Consider the following 18401-nt stretch of genomic DNA (forward strand, 5'->3'; position numbering starts at 1 on the left):
TTCCTATTTAGTAATCCTTAGCTTCATTCGCTCTGCCCTATATTTTCTACAATGTAATAGTATATGTTCCACATTCTCTATAGCCTTACATTCTATACATATCTCACATGTGTTTTTACCAACTAAAAACAATGTTTTATTTAACCAAGTATGATCGATTCATCGCCTTGTTTCCTCTATTCTGTTTTCATCTTCAGCCCTTGTGCTTTAACATCTTTTTCTATAGTATTGCCTTCCCCTTTTATTCCAATCCCATCTGCTTTGCCATTTTTCCATTATTTGTTTTTTGATAATTGCCTTTATTTGTCCTTTACCCATAGGTACATTGATCATGTCCATCATTCTAGTCCTTCTTTTAGCTATTCTATCTGCTCCCTCATTCCCCTCCACTCCGATATGTGCAGCCACCCAGCAGAATCATATTTCTATTTTTAATATTCTTAATTGGAATAGGCTTTGATGTATTTCTAATAATAAATCCTCTCTTCTTGATTTCATACTTTTAATACTGTATAAGGCTGACGAAGAGCCTTTGCAACATACCACTCTCTCTGATTTAACTTCCTCTATCCATTGCAATCCCATAATGATTGCCATCATATCTGCTGTCTAAACTGAGAGCTCATCTGGTATTCTTTTTGCAATACTATAATTCATTAATGGTATATAAACTCCGATCCCCACCTTCCCTTCTTTGTTTTTTGAGCCATCTACGTAACTATCAAATGCATTTCTTATATATTGTCTTGTTTTGTTTTAGCCCACCCCCCCATCATCCCACTTACTTATACACTTCTGGTTTTGGAAAAGCCAGATAGGAACATTACTAATGGGTGTTGGATTGTTAATATCCATAGTATTTAATTTAGATTCCTCTGCTTTGTATTTAATTTAAGTTTTAGTTGAATTATACACCCAGCAGTCCTGGATCACACTCTTAGCCAAGTTTCTGTGTCTGCAACCTTTCAGTCTACTTCAGTATGTTAGCACAAGTTGGTCTCTTCTGAGATCGTACGGTACTTCTCCAACCTCATCCTGCATTGCTTTAATCAGAGTTGATCGAATTGCACCTGTACAAATCCTGCTTTGTATATATTTCTTTCTATTTTCAACAAATGTGTTTTAACTGCAGCATCGTAAACAAAACTGCCATAGTCTACTGTTGCTCTCATCAAAGCTCTATATATATATATACATCAGTGATTGTTTATCTGCTCCCCATTCTGTACCTGTAACAGCTCTCATTGCATTTATTATCTTTTTGCATTTATCTACTACCTTTTTTACATGTATTTTCCATGTACCTTTTTGATCCAACCATATCCCAAAATATTTAAATCCATCCACTTTAAGCATGTTTTGGTCACACAGCTTCAGAACACACATAATGCAATGCAAATGTTCAATAAATCGTATTATTGAAGGAATGAAACCACACTCCAACCCCCAAAGTGCTATGAGCTGACGCATGCGCACAGTGGACCCGGCCACCGTTCTTTTTCCGGTGGGAAACAAACAGTCTTTCGATGCATCAGCGCCTTCTTGTGGCTCAAAAGGCATTTCGTGTCTCCTCAACAACATAAATAACAGTTGTGACGTCCCAAATGTATTAGATTTTTTCCCACTGAAAATCTGCCAACATCAGCACACATGTTTTGTTTATGGTGTTTGAAATTTAAAACACTGATATTCAAGCTTCACTTCCGGTTGACAATCTCGGTCTGAAAATTGACATTTTACTTGAAATTAAATCAGTCACATGTCACTGTTGTTGATATTTTCAAATTCAGAAGCAAAGCCTCGAATTTAAAGGCGTTTTTGTGTCTCACTAAACAAAATGCCAATAGTCGTGACTTTTATTTTGAAGGTCCAATAGTGTTGTTGGCAGGGAAGGGCGGGGTTTGTTTTGAAGCAGAACACTCTCCAGGCAAGATGGCGGCCGCGGGGTCTGTCCAACGGTCCGGGAAGGCGACGGACGCTGGCGAGTCCCGGTCCGGTGCCGGACTCGGCACCGCGTACGGATCCGCCTCCTCGTGTCCGCCCTCGCACGACGCCGAGACACGCGCGGCCTGCGAGCATGCGCGGTCCGCCGGCAGCCCGCCCTGCTCGGGCCGGGGTCGACGGAGGACCGAGGCCGAGAGGGGCATTGGCGAGTCGGCCGCGAAGGACGCCGAACACCGGAGAGGACCGACAGGTGAGCGCCGAGCGGGTCACGTGTCAGCCTGATGGGCTGGCTGCAGGTTAAAGTTCGTGAATCATTGGAGAGACTTGTACAGACTTGTTGAGGCTACTTAAGACTTGTTGAGACTTGTTAAGTAGGAGGAGCTAGGACTCCTCGTCATTTAAACTCTACATGTGTGTTGCCAGACTTGTTTGTTTGTCCAAGTGTGGTCCAGATGTCCGCAGAGGGTCCAAACACGAAGCACAAGGTGAGCCTTCAAAGTTCATTGAGAAACGTTACTTTTTATGCAGTCGTGTTGTGGCAAACAAGTGATGATTTGTTTTTGTTTTTTTTAGTTGTCGGCGTGCGAGGACCGAGAAGAGGTAAAGAGGAGGAGCCAATGCAGAGATGAGCCTGTAAGTCATGCTTAAATAGCCCAAAAAGTGAATGAAGTTCTGAATGTGCTGCTTGTTGTCAGGGAGTTTTGTCGGACTCTGAGAACGAGGTGCCCATTGGCAGAAGGATCAGGACCTTGTCTGCTTTTGTTAGGAGAACCAGAACCTCGTCCGGCATCACCAGGTCATCCTGCTTGTCAGACTCTCCTGTGTTGATAACCACGTGGCGTGACTCCTGACCTCTGTCTTTTGGTCATTAGGTCTTCTCAGAGGAGCCGCAGCTGCACGCTGGAGCAAAGAGGAGGGAAGCTAAAACTGGTCTCGCAGGCGACTATGTTGGACAGGGTATGATGCTTGTCGCAGCAACATTAATGGAAGTAATTCAGCCAGCTGAGACTATCACTTCCCTTCATTTTAGGTTGGTGTAGGTCACAGCTTCACAGCCGGAATTCTTCTGTCGTCCGAGAACAGTCGCTGCGTCTCGGCACCCGCTTCAGCCCCTGAACGCCGGCCGGCCTGGCGAACGGCGATGGCATCATCCGCCACACCCATGAGCTTCCCTCAGTTTGGAGCGGAGCGCTCTATCAGTCCTGAGAGCAACGACAGCATCTCGGAGGAGCTGAACCACTTCAAACCCATCGTATGCTCGCCGTGCACGCCGCCCAAGCGTCTGGCGGACGGCCGACTGCTGGAACCCACCATCGTGAAGTCCACGCCCCGGAATCTAACTTGTGGCCTGTCCAAGCTCACAACCTACGAGGCCAGCCCGGCCGTGCTGCAGAGGTGGCGGCAGATTGAGCTGGACCGCCAAAGCTTCAAAGTTAACTCAAAGGCCACGCTGACCAGTCCCATCAAGGAGCTCCAGGACAGCGGGGGCGTGTCCTCGGGGGGGCGGGGCGGCACCACCAACAAGAGAAAGCTGGTGTTCGACCCTCCGAGCGCAGACGGCGACGCCTTCCAGAAACAGACGGTCAAGATCCGCGTCCCCGCCGTCCGCTACAGCAGCGAGGTGACTTTCAGAGGAAGTTCCGACTTTGAGACAACGGTGGGTATTCCAGAGGTGCGAGGGGGAGGGGCTTTGTTTGGCCGCAGACATTCTTTCTCTCCTTATGCGCACAAGTCGGGCTTCCAGTCCTGTAAGATGGTGCCAAAGGACTCGTCAAGCCCCCATAAGGAGCCTGACAGCGGCGTTCGATACCAGACGACTACCTCAAAGAGGAGCAGGAAGAGCCACCAGAAGACCAAACACCTGGACCAGGATCGAGACTCAGATCGTGTGGCCCCGGAGGTCTTTGATGAGCACCTCCTCCGCACCATTCGACAGGAGCGGCGGGACCGAGCTCTTGCTGTGAAGCTGCAGAGACAGTTTGACCGAGAGAGCGACCCCTGCCGGACCAGTCCTGACAAGTACTTCCTGCGCTCCTGGATGTCCAATCAGAACCGAAGGAGGCGCGGCCTACGACGCTCTCGACGTATCAGCAAGCAGCGCTAGTCAAACCATGGAATCCAAACATTTTTTTCCACCACCAGCTTCATTATTTCCTGATGCTAACTGGCACTAAATGATCCTGCTGTAAAAAAAATCAATCAATCATGTCACATGACTTTTCCTCTCTCCTTTGTGCTAACAGATTGATGTGCAAGGAGGCAAATGTTAGCTTGCTGGTACAGCAAACACAAAGTTGACCAGCGATGACTTTGCTTCTACTGCAGTATATTTTTTTTCACACATTTGCTTCTTATCATTGATTCTGAAAATCAGCATATTTTTTACTTTGGATTTTTGGCGCAATGTCAGGGTGTTCAATTTCCATCATCAATAACTTTAAACAAGCATATAAACACACACACACATATATATGTACATATATGTGTGTGTGTGTCTATAAATATATATATATATATATACTGTATATTTTAGGGGGTGTTCTAGTCTCCTCCACTGAAGGGCTTTTTTTCTTGACATGCCAGCTTTAATTTTCTTTCTAAAGCAAAGACGTTATGCACATTTTCTAAACTAGTTGATGAGTGTTGGATGATGTAGCAGAGTGCCAAATGACTGATTGAAACTGTGACATTTTGTATGACAGCACGTCTAAATTATTAAAAAGTTGAAACAATCATCACCGTCGAATATTGGTTTGCAAGAACTCGCCAACATTCCAAATAGCTATAAACTAACACTTGATTACTACTAATACATTCGGGGACGTTGAAAAGACGAGACAGAGTTCCACGTGGAACAACAGGAGTTAAACTGAATCCATGACCGGACCAATATGGCGGCATCGCTGACGAAGACATGACGTCATATTTAGACCAATCGGGAGCTTCCAAGTCACGCGGTTTGTGTTTGGGGCGGAAGACGGCAAGATGGCAGCTGCACGGAGTGGTCTCTTGGAGAAAGTAAGCATACGAGTTGTTTTTTGCGTTTATTTTTGCTTTAAAGTTTTACAGCCGATCAGAAAGAAAGGTTAGTGCCCTAAATAGTCGGCACTAACGGCTTTAAAGTGGGCGTGGAATGTTCCTAGTCAGGCTACATGTAGGTGCTCGGCTAAGCTAGCATGTGAAAGATGAAAGATGTAACATTAAAGCAATAGCAAAACATGGTCCAGATTGTTTCTGTAACGTAGGGACGACTAATTCATTCATTGGAGTGTATTTCTTTCTGTATGATGGCGTTGCTTTAATGTGTTTCAGTGGCGGATCGACGAGAAACCGGTGAAGATCGATAAATGGGACGGAGCGGCTGTGAAGAACTCTTTGGACGACGCTGCCAAGAATGTTGGTGGTCAAACACTCAGGCGTTCTGTGACGTCACATAGTCTGAGTTTTCTTCCTTTGTGCTGTGGCGTTCCCCACAGGTGCTGCTGGATAAGTACGGCTACGAGGAGAATTTCGGGCTGGTGGACGGTCGCCTGTTCATCTGCACTGTGTCCTGTGTGTTCGCCATGGTGGCACTGGTGTGGGACTACCTGCACCCCTTTCCTGAGTCCAGACCGGTTCTGGCCTGTTGTGTCATCTCATATCCTTTGTCATATGTCTACTTTGTTGCAAGTGTGTGTGTGTGTTGCAGTCCTTGACGGCCCCCATTACGTACTTCATCATGATGGGTGTGCTGACGCTCTACACTAACTACAAAGAGAAAAATATTTTCCTGGTGGCGCTCCAGAAAGATCCGGCCGGGATGGATCCAGACTACACCTGGGTGCTCTCGTCCTCCCTTAAACGGTGAGAACGCAAAGATTTCCAGCATCATGTGACTGCAGAGACAAGAATGTTAAGGATTCGCTTCTTTTCAGGTTTGACGACCAGTACACGCTGGTATTGTCTTTCAACAACGGCAGGGAGAAGACTTGGAGGGAATATGAATTCACCAAGTCGGTGTCGGCGTTCTTTGACGAGAACGGGACTCTGGTGATGGACCAGTTTGAAAAATGTGTTTCCGGACTCCATGACTCACTGGCCAGCGACAAGAAAATGAAATGAATCGACAACTGATGTGCCGGATGTGTTCTCTCGCTTGCCGTTCTTATCTTTTTGTATATCACAAGCAGAATGTTCCTCTTGTCCGCTGTGACCTGAACACATTGTTGTCGTCGTAGACAAGGAGAATAAAAGTGTTACATACTGTCAAGTCTTCACGTGGTTTAAGTGGAAACTGCAGTTGTCTGACATCACCACAAGATGGCGCCACTGACTTCAGTGAACAATAGCAGGTTACCTTTAAGAAAACATTTATCAAGGAGAAACAATGACTGAAGTGACAATTTTATGATAGTGAAATATACTGAACTTGGTAAATAGGCAATATGTGTTAAATATACTCAACTTAGTAAATAGGCAGTAAATGTTAAATGAAACCCTACATAGGAAGGGGCGGGCTTTGGTCAGCTCAGTGGGCGTGGCTGTGTGTTTAAAAGGGGGTGTGGTGAAAAGATGACTGGACAGAGGTGTGGTCATGAGCTTGAACATGAACCTGTCCTCACTGATTGCTTTGTGAGGCGGCTGAGCGTCTTGTCAGTGATGGCGTGCTTGATGGCCGTCTGGTCCGCCCACAACCCGACCATCACCAACGCCATCATCATGGTGAGTCCACTACCTCTCCTAAAGGTCACAAGGTCACTTCGTGTCCTGATGCGCGCCATCAAATTTGAGTTTTAAAAGTGTGTGTGTTCCTCCAGAACACCAATGGGCCTCCAGACCTGATGCTGGATCCTCGATCCGTGTGCGTCTTCATGGACCAGGTGGACAACGTGCAGCCGTCACCACCACCAGCACAAGGACATCAGAGGAGGGTGGACACCAACCTGACAGAAGCCCAGAGGTTCTCCTCGTTGCCGCGGAGGCCAGCTGTCAACATCGAGTTCAGAGACGTGTCATACTCTGTCAAAGAGGGACCCTGGTGGAGGAAGAGAGGTAATCCCACCTATAGGCTGCGTTCCAACACTTGGTGCTAAATTTTAATACTGTGTTTGCTAGCCCCCAAAATGTACTTTCACCTTCTACATTATGTCCTTTGAGTGAAAGGCCGACTGGTGTAGGCTCCAGCTGAATAGAAACATGAATGAAAGCAGATTCAAACTGGTTTGAAAGTAGATACAAAGTAGTTGTGAGATGTTTTAGTGCCAAGAGATGAAGCGGTGAGGTCAAATCTCACTGGTTCATTCCATAAAGTGTGTATGTATGTACATGTGATGTAAACACAGCACTTAAAAAAACCAGAACCAGGTCATCCTGGTTTAAAGTTCACTTCACTTCCCTTCACTGTGTGTGTGTAATCTGTTAATCTGCGTCTGTGAATAGCTCGAGCTGAGATTAGAACATAGCCCCACTCTCACTCTTTCTTGTCAGCGACATGGGGCTATCACAATGACGGTGATGATGGTTATCGCTATTATTATGATGTCATGTGGCCGCCTCTGGACACGCCTCCTAGCCCACCAGCCCCTCCCTCAGAGGACAGGTCGGGTCCAAAACGTTGAAATTCTTTGACTGCAGGATTGTTTAAGCGGGGTCATTAAAGTCTCGCATGTCTTCACGTCCACAGCTTTTTGTTCTGCTGGCTCTCAACAATTGACTGAGAGCCGTCCTTCTCAGGTGTCATGTGACCGAGACTACGCTGCAGTTTCACCTGACAGCCAACACGCAGGGAAAAGACTCCCTGAATTGTTCTTAATATTTGGACCTTCCCTTATACTGTACATCCACCAAATACTCATAATGTGTACTACGAGAAGAGTACCAAGAGTGTAAGAGTGTCTACTGACGCAGTAGAGTATCATAAAGAAAGGTTCAGTGATACAGTGTGTATTGTACTGTAATACAGTACATGTTACAGTATGAAGTGAAGTACGGCAGTACAATATGTATTAGTGTCATGAAGTACTGTAGAACAGTCTATATTAATGTCATGAAGTGAAGTACAGTAGTACAATGTATCAATGTCAAAGTACTGTAGTAGAGTACATATTAGGTGTCTTGACTTAAAGTATAGCAGTACGGTGTGTATCAGTGTCATGAAGCACTGTTTTACAGTGTCTATTAGTGTGATGAAGTGAAGTACAGCAGTGCAATATGTATTACAGTGTTGTGAAATATTATAGTGCATAGTAGTGTCATAAAGTACTGTAGTACAGTGTGTATTACAGTGTCATAAAACACGACAGTACATTGCATATTACAGTGCCATGAAGAGAAGTAAGAGCAGTGCAATGTGTATTTGTGTCATGAAGTACTGTAGTACAATGATGATTAGTGTCACGAAGGGAAGTACAGTGTGTATTAGTGTTGTATAGTACTGTAGTACAATGATTATTAGTCTCATGAAGGGAAGTACAACACGTATTACTGTCATGAAGTACTGTAGTACAATGATTAGTTTCACGAAAGGTAGTACAGCAATGTAGTGTGTTACTGTCATGAAATACTTGTGCGATGTGAGTATTACGGTGTGATGAATGGTAGTACAGTAGTGTAGCGTGTATTATTGTCATACAATACTTGTGCACAGTCGCTATTATGCTATGATGAATGGTAGTACAGCAGTGTAGCGTGTATTATTGTCATGAAATACCTGTGTGCTATCAATATTATGGTGTGATGAATGGTTGTACAGCTGTGAAGTGTGCATTATTACCATGAAGTACTCACGTACACGGTGTGAGGAAGGGAAGTACAGCAGCGTAGAGTTTACTGTGGGTCAGAGCGATAAAAGGAGAGTGGATGACTTTAATCTTTTGATCTGGTTAAGTTGTGTTCAGCACATACAAACAAATCCTCGTCCTCATTCCCTTGCAATAAATATTCTAAGATGTACAGTCCTTGTGATGTACTTCTTTCCACTGTATGTGTACAGTAAGTGTGTAACATAACATGATGGCAACCTCTCTGCATGAGTCTCAGGTTTTTGCTGTATTTTTGACATGAAATGAACTTAACTTGGTTCTGTGTGTCTGGAAGGACTGGTCCACTTAAATGAGAAAAAAAAACATGTGAAAGTGGGGTTTGGAACAAAGAGACAAAAGGGTTTTGTTTGCTTCTGCTCTCAGGTAACAAGACTCTGCTCAGAGGGATCTCTGGGAAGTTCACCAGCGGGGACCTGGTGGCCATCATGGGGCCCTCGGGGGCCGGGAAGTCCACACTCATGAACATCCTGGCAGGCTACAGGTGACCACACCCAGCGAGTCACTATAGCAAGGCTGGTTTTCTATATTTTATGTTTGCCAACATGCATAATAGTGTTTGTGTTATAGTACCATTTAATAAAATTGTGATAATTGGGAAAACTTTCAGCCATATTGGTAGCCTGCAAGTCTCTTAAATGCTAGCCGAGACGAGTACAGACACGTTCATTTTCGGGAGGTGGTGGATTCCAACCTCGGTTTTCATATGCCCCAGTTTTCGTATGAGTCTTTTTTACAATGTTATACGTTTCATACAATTTTGTACGTAACTAACTGGTCTGTTTACTGTATCAAAATTTGACACGAAATGATCTTATTGTGGCTGGGTGGTAGGCAGATGCGTCAAGTCCACTGTTTATTGTAGATGACAAGACAGCATGTTCAAAGCACAGCATGTCTGAAAAGTGAATGTGATGCCACATTCCGTGTTGTCCCAACCAGGGAGACGGGAATGAAAGGGGAGATTCTGATCAACGGTCAGCCCAGAGACCTGCGTTCCTTCAGGAAAGTGTCTTGTTACATCATGCAGGATGACATGCTACTCCCTCACCTAACCGTGCAGGAAGCTATGATGGTACCGCCTACTGACCCGTGACCTCATGTGTCCCCGTGTATATGAGCTGACCTCTGACATTTCTGCTTCTGCAGGTGTCCGCCAACCTGAAGCTGCAGGAGAAGGCAGAAGCTCGGCGGGAGAAGGTGGGTGAAGGTGGGGAGAAGTTCTGTGACTGCAGCTGAAGGCTAAGACAGTGGTGTGCAGGTCTGGGAGATCCTCATCGCTTTGGGTTTACTGGACTGTGTGAAGACCAGAACGTCTCACCTGTCAGGAGGGCAGAGAAAAAGACTGGCCATCGCTTTGGAGCTTGTCAACAACCCACCCGTCATGTTCTTTGACGAACCCACCAGGTCGCAACCCAGAAGTCTGTCTTCAATATACCACACCTTTGCTACCTCATAATATTGATATACCACACTGATCATACATGCTAATATACCACACCTTTACTAATATACTAATGTGCTAATATACCACACTTATCATACATGCTAATATACCACACCTTTACTACCTCGTAATTCTAATATACCACACTTATTATACATTCTAATATACCACACCTTTACTACCTTGTAATTCTAATATACCACACTTTTACTAGCTCGTAATTCTAATATACCACACCTTTACTACCTCGTAATTGTAATATACCACACTTATCATACATGCTAATATACCACACCTTTACTAATATACTAATGTTCTTATATACCACACTTATCATACATGCTAATATACCACACCTTTACTACCTCGTAATTCTAATATACCACACTTATTATACATTCTAATATACCACACCTTTACTACCTCGTAATTCTAATATACCACACCTTTACTACCTCGTAATTGTAATATACCACACTTATCATACATGCTAATATACTAAACCTTTACTACCTCGTAATTCTAATATACCACACTTATTATATATGCTGATATACCACACCTTTACAACCTTGTAATTCTAATATACCACACCTTTACTATCTCGTAATTCTAATAGCCACACCTATACATGCTAATATACCACACCTTTCCTACATTGTAATACTAATATACCACACTTATACATTTTAATATACCACACCTTGGCTACCTCGTAATGCTAATATACCACACTTATCATACATGCTAATCATACATGTTAATACACCACACCTTTCCTACATTGCAATTACACTTGAGGTGCATGATAATACACCAATCACTTGCTACACAGCAATGGTAATATACCACACCTATCATGGACACTGATATACCACACCTTTGCTACATCGCAATGGTAATATACTACACTGATCATACATTCTAATGCACCCACCTTTACAATATCACCTTACTAAAATATTACACCTTTGCTTCATCACAATGCTAAAATACCACATATTTGCTACATGACAATGATAATGTACCTGACACTTTGCATCCATGCTAACACAACACACATTTGTTGCATCACAATGCTAATATACACTTAATGTACCATGCTTTCAATATTGTACTACACCACACCAGTGTAGCTATAATGTGCCACAAGGCTAAGTAAGCCTCCCTTACAGCAGCATGCATATCATACACAACAATACTAGAACACCACAACTCATTTTGCTTGTGTGTGTGCGTGTGTGTCAGTGGGTTGGACAGTTCCTCATGTTTCCAGGTGGTGTCACTGTTGAAGGCGCTGGCTCGAGGCGGCCGCACCGTCATCTGCACCATCCACCAACCAAGTGCCAAACTCTTTGAGCTCTTTGACAAGGTGATTGCACTCATCGAGCAGAGTGGAGCGGACATCATCAACCACCCGATGTGTGTGTGTGTTGCAGCTCTATGTGCTGAGTCAGGGTCAGTGCATCTATAGAGGAAACGTCTCCAGTCTGGTTCCGTACCTGAGAGACCTCGGACTCAACTGCCCTACCTACCACAACCCCGCCGACTTTGGTAGGACTCCACAAAGTGTTCAATCAGAAAGGTCCAAACAGAGACTTGAGCAGTTATGTCAGGAGGCACCAGGAGATGATCTCTAGTGGACATGCGCTTGGGATCATGGATGTTATCGCCTGACCTTGTCACGCTGTCTCTCAGTGATGGAGGTGGCTTCGGGGGAGTACGGGGATCAGATGGTGCGCCTGGTAACAGCCGTGCAGAACAGGAAGCTGGAAGGCGAACAGCAGACTGAGCTGAACGGAGACTCTAAGCCCCACATGGTGATGTGGCAGCGAGCTGATGAGGTGAAACACGAATATGTGCCTCACAGCTAGATGGATCTGCGTCACAAAAACAACTTGTGTCATTACGTTTTGCTCTTCAGGAGTCATCATCTGAAGGTTGCCACAGTTTCTCAGCCAGCTGCATGGTCCAGTTCTTCATTCTGTTCAGGAGAACCATCCTCAGCATCCTAAGAGACTCGGTGAGATTCTGTGCCACTGTGTTGTTCCGTGGCAGTCACTGCGATGGGCCGGCATCTGCTCACTGCGCTCTCATTGGTTGTCCAGGTGCTGACTCACCTGAGGATCTCCTCCCACATCGGGATCGGCATTCTGATTGGTTTGCTGTACCTGGGCATCGGCAACGAGGCCAAAAAAGTCCTCAGTAATTCGGGCTTCCTCTTCTTCTCCATGTTGTTCCTCATGTTCGCCGCTCTCATGCCAACTGTTCTCACATGTGAGTCACCTCAGCGCAGTCACTTCCCAGTTCTCTCTCCACCAATAAACAGACAACAGTGTGTACTGAAAACAAGGCTAAAAAACCTTCTCTTTCACGCATTCCTATGAAGCCAACAATCAGAAGTTGTGACTTTGTGTGCTGCAGTTCCTCTGGAGATGGCCGTTTTCCTGAGGGAACATCTCAACTATTGGTACAGTCTCAAGGCTTTCTACTTAGCCAAGACCATGGCCGACGTTCCTTTCCAGGTCTAGTTTACACCGCCCCCTCCCGGTAAGCTCTGACGAGGCGTACTGACCTGTGTGGCTGACGTGCAGGTCATATTCCCGGTGGTGTACTGCAGTATCGTGTACTGGATGACGGCTCAGCCTCCAGATGCCACACGCTTCTTCCTCTTCTTGTCCCTCGGAGTCATGACCTCTCTGGTGGCACAAAGTCTCGGCCTGCTGATTGGGGCTGCGTCCACGTCGCTGCAGGTCAGGAAGTACTTTCAAAATAAGAGGACTTCGGAGTCTTGACTTCTGCTTCCTGCAGGTGGCCACATTTGTGGGTCCGGTCACAGCGATTCCGGTTCTGCTGTTTTCTGGCTTCTTTGTGAGTTTTGATACAATCCCCTGGTACCTGCAGTGGATATCCTACATCTCCTATGTCAGGTGGGGGCGCTGTGAGACATTGCACGCATTTTTGTGACATCGTTATCACAGGTCACCACAGATCAAGGATGAACTGTACTTGATTTTTTCCTGTCTGGTGTGTCAGATACGGTTTCGAGGGAGTCATCCTGTCCATCTACGGTCTGGAGCGAGAGGATCTTCACTGTGAACGAGACGACACGTGTCACTTCCAGAAGTCTGACGCCATCCTGCAGGAACTGGACATGATGGACGCCAAACTATACCTGGACTTTGTCATCCTGGCCATTTTCTTCTTCTCTCTGCGGCTCATTGCTTACTTCATCCTTCGATACAAAATCAGCGCAGAGAGGTAGAGCAGTATGGCAAGTTCGTGAACGGGATCAGGACTGGGAGGAGGATGTCCCACGCTTATAGGCCCAAAACCAAATCAGTTGACTTTGTCCATGTGTCCTGCAGAGACAGGAGCAGGTCTCCTAGCTCCTGTAGTTTTCCTGAAGCTGAGGGACCACATAACGGATGGACTGGGATGCCAAAGGTCAAAGCTGAAACTGAGCATTTACGCTCGTCTTCAGGCTAGACTGCAGTCAGAAGGTTCTCATTTTTGCTTCGTTTGCTAAGAAGCTCAAACTGAACGCCAACCACACAAACACACACCAACCAAAGTGGTGTGGGCAAGTGAAACATGATCAGATGGAGTGATTGATAAAGATCTTGTAATACATTTTGGAAAAATAAAATTCATCCAGATTTTTATAATGGCATCTCATTGATATTGTAAAAAAAAAAGATTACAGTCAGCTATCAATGTAGCCTCAATGGGGTACAAGTCAGTGCCTTGTTTTGCCAGTCCTAAGCCTGGATAAATACAGAGGGTTGTGTCAGGAAGGGCATCCGACCAACTATGCAAATCAACAACAAGACTTCGAGGCCCAGGTTAACAACGACTGCCATCGGTGCTGTTCACCTTCAGGGTGCCGGTGGAAATTAGTTTACTGTTGGTCAAATAAGGAGAGGAGGAAGATGTGCCCATAAGAAGACAGAAGAGGAACGCCAAAAACCTAGACCTGAGAGTAGGGACTTTGAATGTTGGAAGTATGACAGGAAACAATAGAGAGTTGGTTGACATGATGCAGAGGAGGAAGGTAGACATACTGTGTGTCCAGGAGACAAGGTGCAAAGGTAGAAAGGCTATAACTTTAGGAACAGGGTTCAAGGTGTTCTATCATGGTGTAGATGGGAAGAGAAGAGAGAAGAGAGTAGGAGTTATTCTGAAGGAGGAGTTGGTTAAGAATGTCCTGAAGGTAAAACAAGTGCCAGATATTGAAATTGAAGGTGTGTTGTTCAATGTTGTTAGTGGGTATGCCCCACAAGTAGGATGTGAGTTGGATGGAAAACTGAAATTCCGTCTGGACCTTAATGAAGTGATGCAGAGCATCCTGAGAAGGGAAAGAGTTGTCATCGAGGCAGACTTGAATGGACTTGTTGGTGCAGGAAATAGAAGTGATGAGAAGATGATGGGCAGGTTTAGTATTCAGGAGAGGAATGCAGGCATGCAGGACAGATGGTGGTTGACTTTGCCAAAAGGATGGAAATGGCTGTGTGAATACTTTCTTCCAAAAGAGAGAGGAACATAGTGTGACCTATAAGAGTGGAGGTAGGAGTACACAGGCAGACGCTGTAATCTGAAGGAGATCAATGACTGCAAAGTAGTGGTAGGTGAAAGTGTAGCCAGACGGCATAGGATGGTGGTGTGTAGAATTAGGAAAATGAAGAGGCCAAAGGCAGAGCAGAGAACCAAATGGTGGAAGCTGAAACAAGAATAGTGTTGTTGGATTTTGAGGCAGGGGTTGAGACAGGCTCTGGATGGTCAGGAGGTGCTTCCAGATGACTGGGCAACTACAAATATGATCAGGGAGACAGATAGGAGAGTACTTGGTAGCAGGCAGCCTGCGGGTGAGATGAGCTGCACGTCGCTCAGCAGGTCATGCAGCAGTTTGGTGTATAAGGCGGTGCAGCCGATCAGAGTGTTGCACATCAGGTTGGCTAAGAAGATGCACACAGGCCGGTGCAGAGAGTGGCGCATTGAAAACCACGATGAGTGCGTAACCTGCGAATGTCACGGACACGTAGAGGAACCTGAACGCATGCAGCTCCTGAAAACCTGTCCAGACCAAGACGTCCACCTGAGACTGATTCAGCATGCTGACTGCCACATGTCAAGTGCACGCCTTACTTTTATCCTCTAGATGTCCCTGATGCTCACCCCTCATTGGTCCTCTACTCTACAGAGACTTATTTTGGAGTGAAAAAAAAACCCTCCCCAACTGAGTTTATAGGTCAACGCTGTTTCATCATCAACTATGAATGAGCTTAGCTTATTGTTTCAGTCAGAAGCGGCAATTATTTGTCAGTTACATAAATCGACGTCAATAAACTTGGACTGCTTTGCTTTTTGGACTGTCTGAGCTACCTACACCCACCTGCTATTGCAGCCAAATGCTGAGCGACTCATTCATACATGCTGCTTAGAGCGACGCAGCATCTTGTCCCCCGCAAAATCAGGCTGCCAGAAGAGAAAGGAGAGACGAGACAGGGAAATAAAGCTAAAAATAGTCAGCCAAATGCTCACAATGATTGGTTTGTTTTCCACAAAAGGAGTACTTCTTGTATTTAGACGTTTTCCTTTGTGTATTGCAGTTAATTGGTTCCTTACCCTATTCAATAAATTGAATATTTCTGTGGTTCTATCATAGGAAAACCTAGACATGACATAACAACCCTATAGTTACCTTTAAATCTATATACAGTAATGCAGTGATTTTCAACATCAGCTGACATTTGCGCTATGTGATGCTGAAAATCAAGACTTTTATTTTGGAGGTTTAGAGAAAATGTCAGTCACACAAGTACTTGAAGAACACATCACGTAACCCAAAGGCCAGACTTACACCACAAGCCTCAAACGACACAATTCAGATCTTCTTGCTTCCATGTACTGTTTGTGTAAGCTTTGTAGCCATGTACAGAGGGAAAAAACACATGAAAAGGGATATCGTCACATCGGCATCTGGTCCGTTCTAAATGTGGATTAAAAAAAGCTGATCTGTATCGGATGTCTGCCAAGGCACCTGCAGCGTAAACAGACAGATTGGGTAAACCCAGTCAATGCAAGTCTGATGATTCAATGAGGTGCCAAGCGCTCTGTTCAAACGACGAGGTCAGCGGCTTGGACGAGTGGCTGAGTGTGAAAGAGCTGCCTCATGTGCTGCCGGATAAGCGTCATTTTGAAGCCGTAGATGAGCGGGTTGAGCAGCGGCGGCACCAGGAAGCCCTCCATGGACATGACGACCGTGAAGGCGTAAGGAAGGTTCTTGGCTGTTAATGCAGGTTGCACGACCACGAAGATGATGCTGGCGACGAAGCTGACGTAGGTGACCAGGTGAGGGGTGCATGTGGACAGGGCTTTGTTGGCTCTTAGACAGCTGGAAGCTGATGATGAGGATTCTTACGTAGAAGCAGAAGATCAACACCAGAGGCAGGAAGACGACAGCAGCGGCCATCAGCAGCTCAAACAGACTGATCAGAGAGATGTCCACACAGGATAGGTGTGTAATGGACCTATTGTCGCAAAAGATGCGGCCCACATGGGACCCGCAAAGCGGCAGAGTACCGCTGGCAGCCAGCAGGCCGGTGTACCCCACAACAGGCAACGTCCATGAGACAGTGAGCAGTTTGGACACAGCAGAGGAACAAAGAAGGTCCTTATAGTTCAGAGGGTGCACAATGGCGGCATACCTGTCGTACGCCATGACGGTCAGTATGATACACTCCACAGAAACATAGACATGCACGAAGAAGGCCTGCAGCAGGCAGCCTGCGGGCGTGATGAGCTGCACGTCGCTCAGCAGGTCGTGCAGCAGTTTGGGGTAGAAGGCGGTGCAGCCGATCAGAGTGTTGCACATCAGGTTGGCTAAGAAGATGTACATGGGCTGGTGCAGAGCGTCGCGCATGCAGACCACCAGCACCAACGACACATTGAACACCACGATCAGCACGTAAGCTGCACATGTTACGCACACGTAGAGGAACCTGAGCGCATGCAGCTCCTGAAAACCTGTCAAGACCAACACATCCACCTGAGACTGATTCAGCATGCTGACTGCCACATGTCCTGCGCATGCCACGCTTTTATGCTCTAAATGTCACTGACGCTCACGCCTCATTGGTCCTCTACTTTGTGTGTGTGTGTGTGTGTGTGAGCGAGAGAGCGCAAGACCGAGACTGAAAAAAAAAAAACCTGTGAGTGACACTTGTGCTGTGATCAAGGACGTTTGCTTATTTGATAACAATGACTGGGCTCAGGCTGTTCATTGTTTTTTCAAGCAAGGGTTTGTAGTATTTCTACATAGTATTAGTATGTATGTACGTATGTAGGATTTCTGGCTGACTAGTGAGTCCTGTGTGTTTCTCCCAACCTGCAGAGATCTTCCATTCAATAAATATTCTGAAATGAATTCCATTGTTACATCAGCAGTGTTGGGCATGTTACTTTAAAAAAATAATTGATTATAGTTACTAGTTACTTCTCCAAAAAAGTAACTGAGTTACCAGTAAAAGTAACTATTGCATTAATCGCCCCTGCTAACCCCCCCCACACACAATTCTGTAGGTTTGAGTTGCTCACACAAGACGTGGACAATGTTTTTTTTCCGGGGACATAATGTACATTCGATGTGTAAATTTTTACCTTTGACCTCAACGAGGTTAAAGTAGTGTCTTCTCACTAACGCTGTCTTCTCACGAGAGTCCTCCTCATTCGCCATCTCTCGCTATGCTGTATCTACTACCTGGCACTTTGGATGTGCTCCAAACACCCACCCCACCCAAGTTCTCTGATTGGCTGAAGACGCAATCTTACTAAACCTTAGCCACCTTAGCATGAGAAACGCCTTGAATGGCTTCCGTTTTGCTTCTGTAGCCAGTTTTTTAATTGTGCTAGGAGGGGTCCCTGTAGTTGTGCAGCTCACTTTCTGTTGTTCTTGTCCCTTTTGGTTGTATTTTTTGTTGGGTATTTCCTGTTGGTTACTGTCTGCCGTTCAGTTTCATTTCCTTTATGTGAAGAGAAGCATCATCATTTTTTGGCTTTGTTTAGGCCCCACATTAGTGCTTTTTGTTAATCATTTATTTGATATTGCCGTACGGTGATCGAGTGGTTAGCATGTTGGCCACACAATCAGGAAGACCTGGGTTTGATTTTTGAGTTTGCATGTTCTCTCCGTGCATGCCTGGCGTTCTCCGGGT

The 18401-nt window shown here is 45.6% G+C and overlaps 4 protein-coding genes across 5 annotated transcripts; 3 read left to right on the forward strand and 1 right to left on the reverse strand.

Moving 5' to 3' along the window:
- The first annotated feature begins 1882 nt into the window (after positions 1-1882).
- Positions 1883-4661, forward strand: rnf169 (ring finger protein 169). The gene is made up of 6 exons (XM_058079182.2): positions 1883-2194; positions 2368-2429; positions 2518-2577; positions 2640-2740; positions 2817-2901; positions 2975-4661. The coding sequence occupies exons 1-6, from the start codon at positions 1933-1935 to the stop codon at positions 4046-4048; spliced, it is 1644 nt and encodes a 547-aa protein (XP_057935165.2). The 5' UTR covers positions 1883-1932; the 3' UTR covers positions 4049-4661.
- A 139-nt stretch (positions 4662-4800) lies between these two features.
- spcs2 (signal peptidase complex subunit 2) lies at positions 4801-6189 on the forward strand. Of its 2 annotated transcripts, none has more exons than XM_058079184.2 (5): positions 4801-4962; positions 5257-5340; positions 5421-5580; positions 5652-5787; positions 5859-6189. In XM_058079184.2, exons 1-5 carry the CDS (start codon positions 4930-4932, stop codon positions 6043-6045), a joined length of 600 nt encoding a protein of 199 aa, XP_057935167.1. In that variant the 5' UTR covers positions 4801-4929; the 3' UTR covers positions 6046-6189. The 2 variants fall into 2 exon arrangements, with proteins under 2 accessions (XP_057935167.1, XP_057935168.1); XM_058079185.2 differs by lacking the exon at positions 4801-4962 and adding an exon at positions 5025-5098.
- A 298-nt stretch (positions 6190-6487) lies between these two features.
- On the forward strand, positions 6488-15833 carry abcg1 (ATP-binding cassette, sub-family G (WHITE), member 1). Its single transcript, XM_058079173.2, has 15 exons — positions 6488-6645; positions 6741-6975; positions 9108-9225; positions 9684-9816; positions 9891-9941; positions 10003-10148; positions 11437-11560; positions 11628-11742; positions 11887-12032; positions 12113-12211; positions 12297-12465; positions 12613-12713; positions 12783-12941; positions 13000-13118; positions 13225-15833. The coding sequence occupies exons 1-15, from the start codon at positions 6496-6498 to the stop codon at positions 13451-13453; spliced, it is 2094 nt and encodes a 697-aa protein (XP_057935156.2). The 5' UTR covers positions 6488-6495; the 3' UTR covers positions 13454-15833.
- LOC131134195 (olfactory receptor 6N1-like) lies at positions 15347-17256 on the reverse strand. The gene is given in 2 exon segments (XM_058079186.2): positions 15347-16567; positions 16569-17256. Coding segments are annotated over 2 exon segments (948 nt in total). The 5' UTR covers positions 17255-17256; the 3' UTR covers positions 15347-16305.
- Between the last annotated feature and the right edge of the window lie 1145 nt (positions 17257-18401).

The sequence above is a fragment of the Doryrhamphus excisus genome, linkage group LG8, assembly GCF_037039965.1.
Source record: "Doryrhamphus excisus strain RoL-2023G ecotype Guam linkage group LG8, RoL_Dexc_Guam_v1.1, whole genome shotgun sequence".
Taxonomy (NCBI): Eukaryota; Metazoa; Chordata; class Actinopteri; order Syngnathiformes; family Syngnathidae; genus Doryrhamphus; species Doryrhamphus excisus.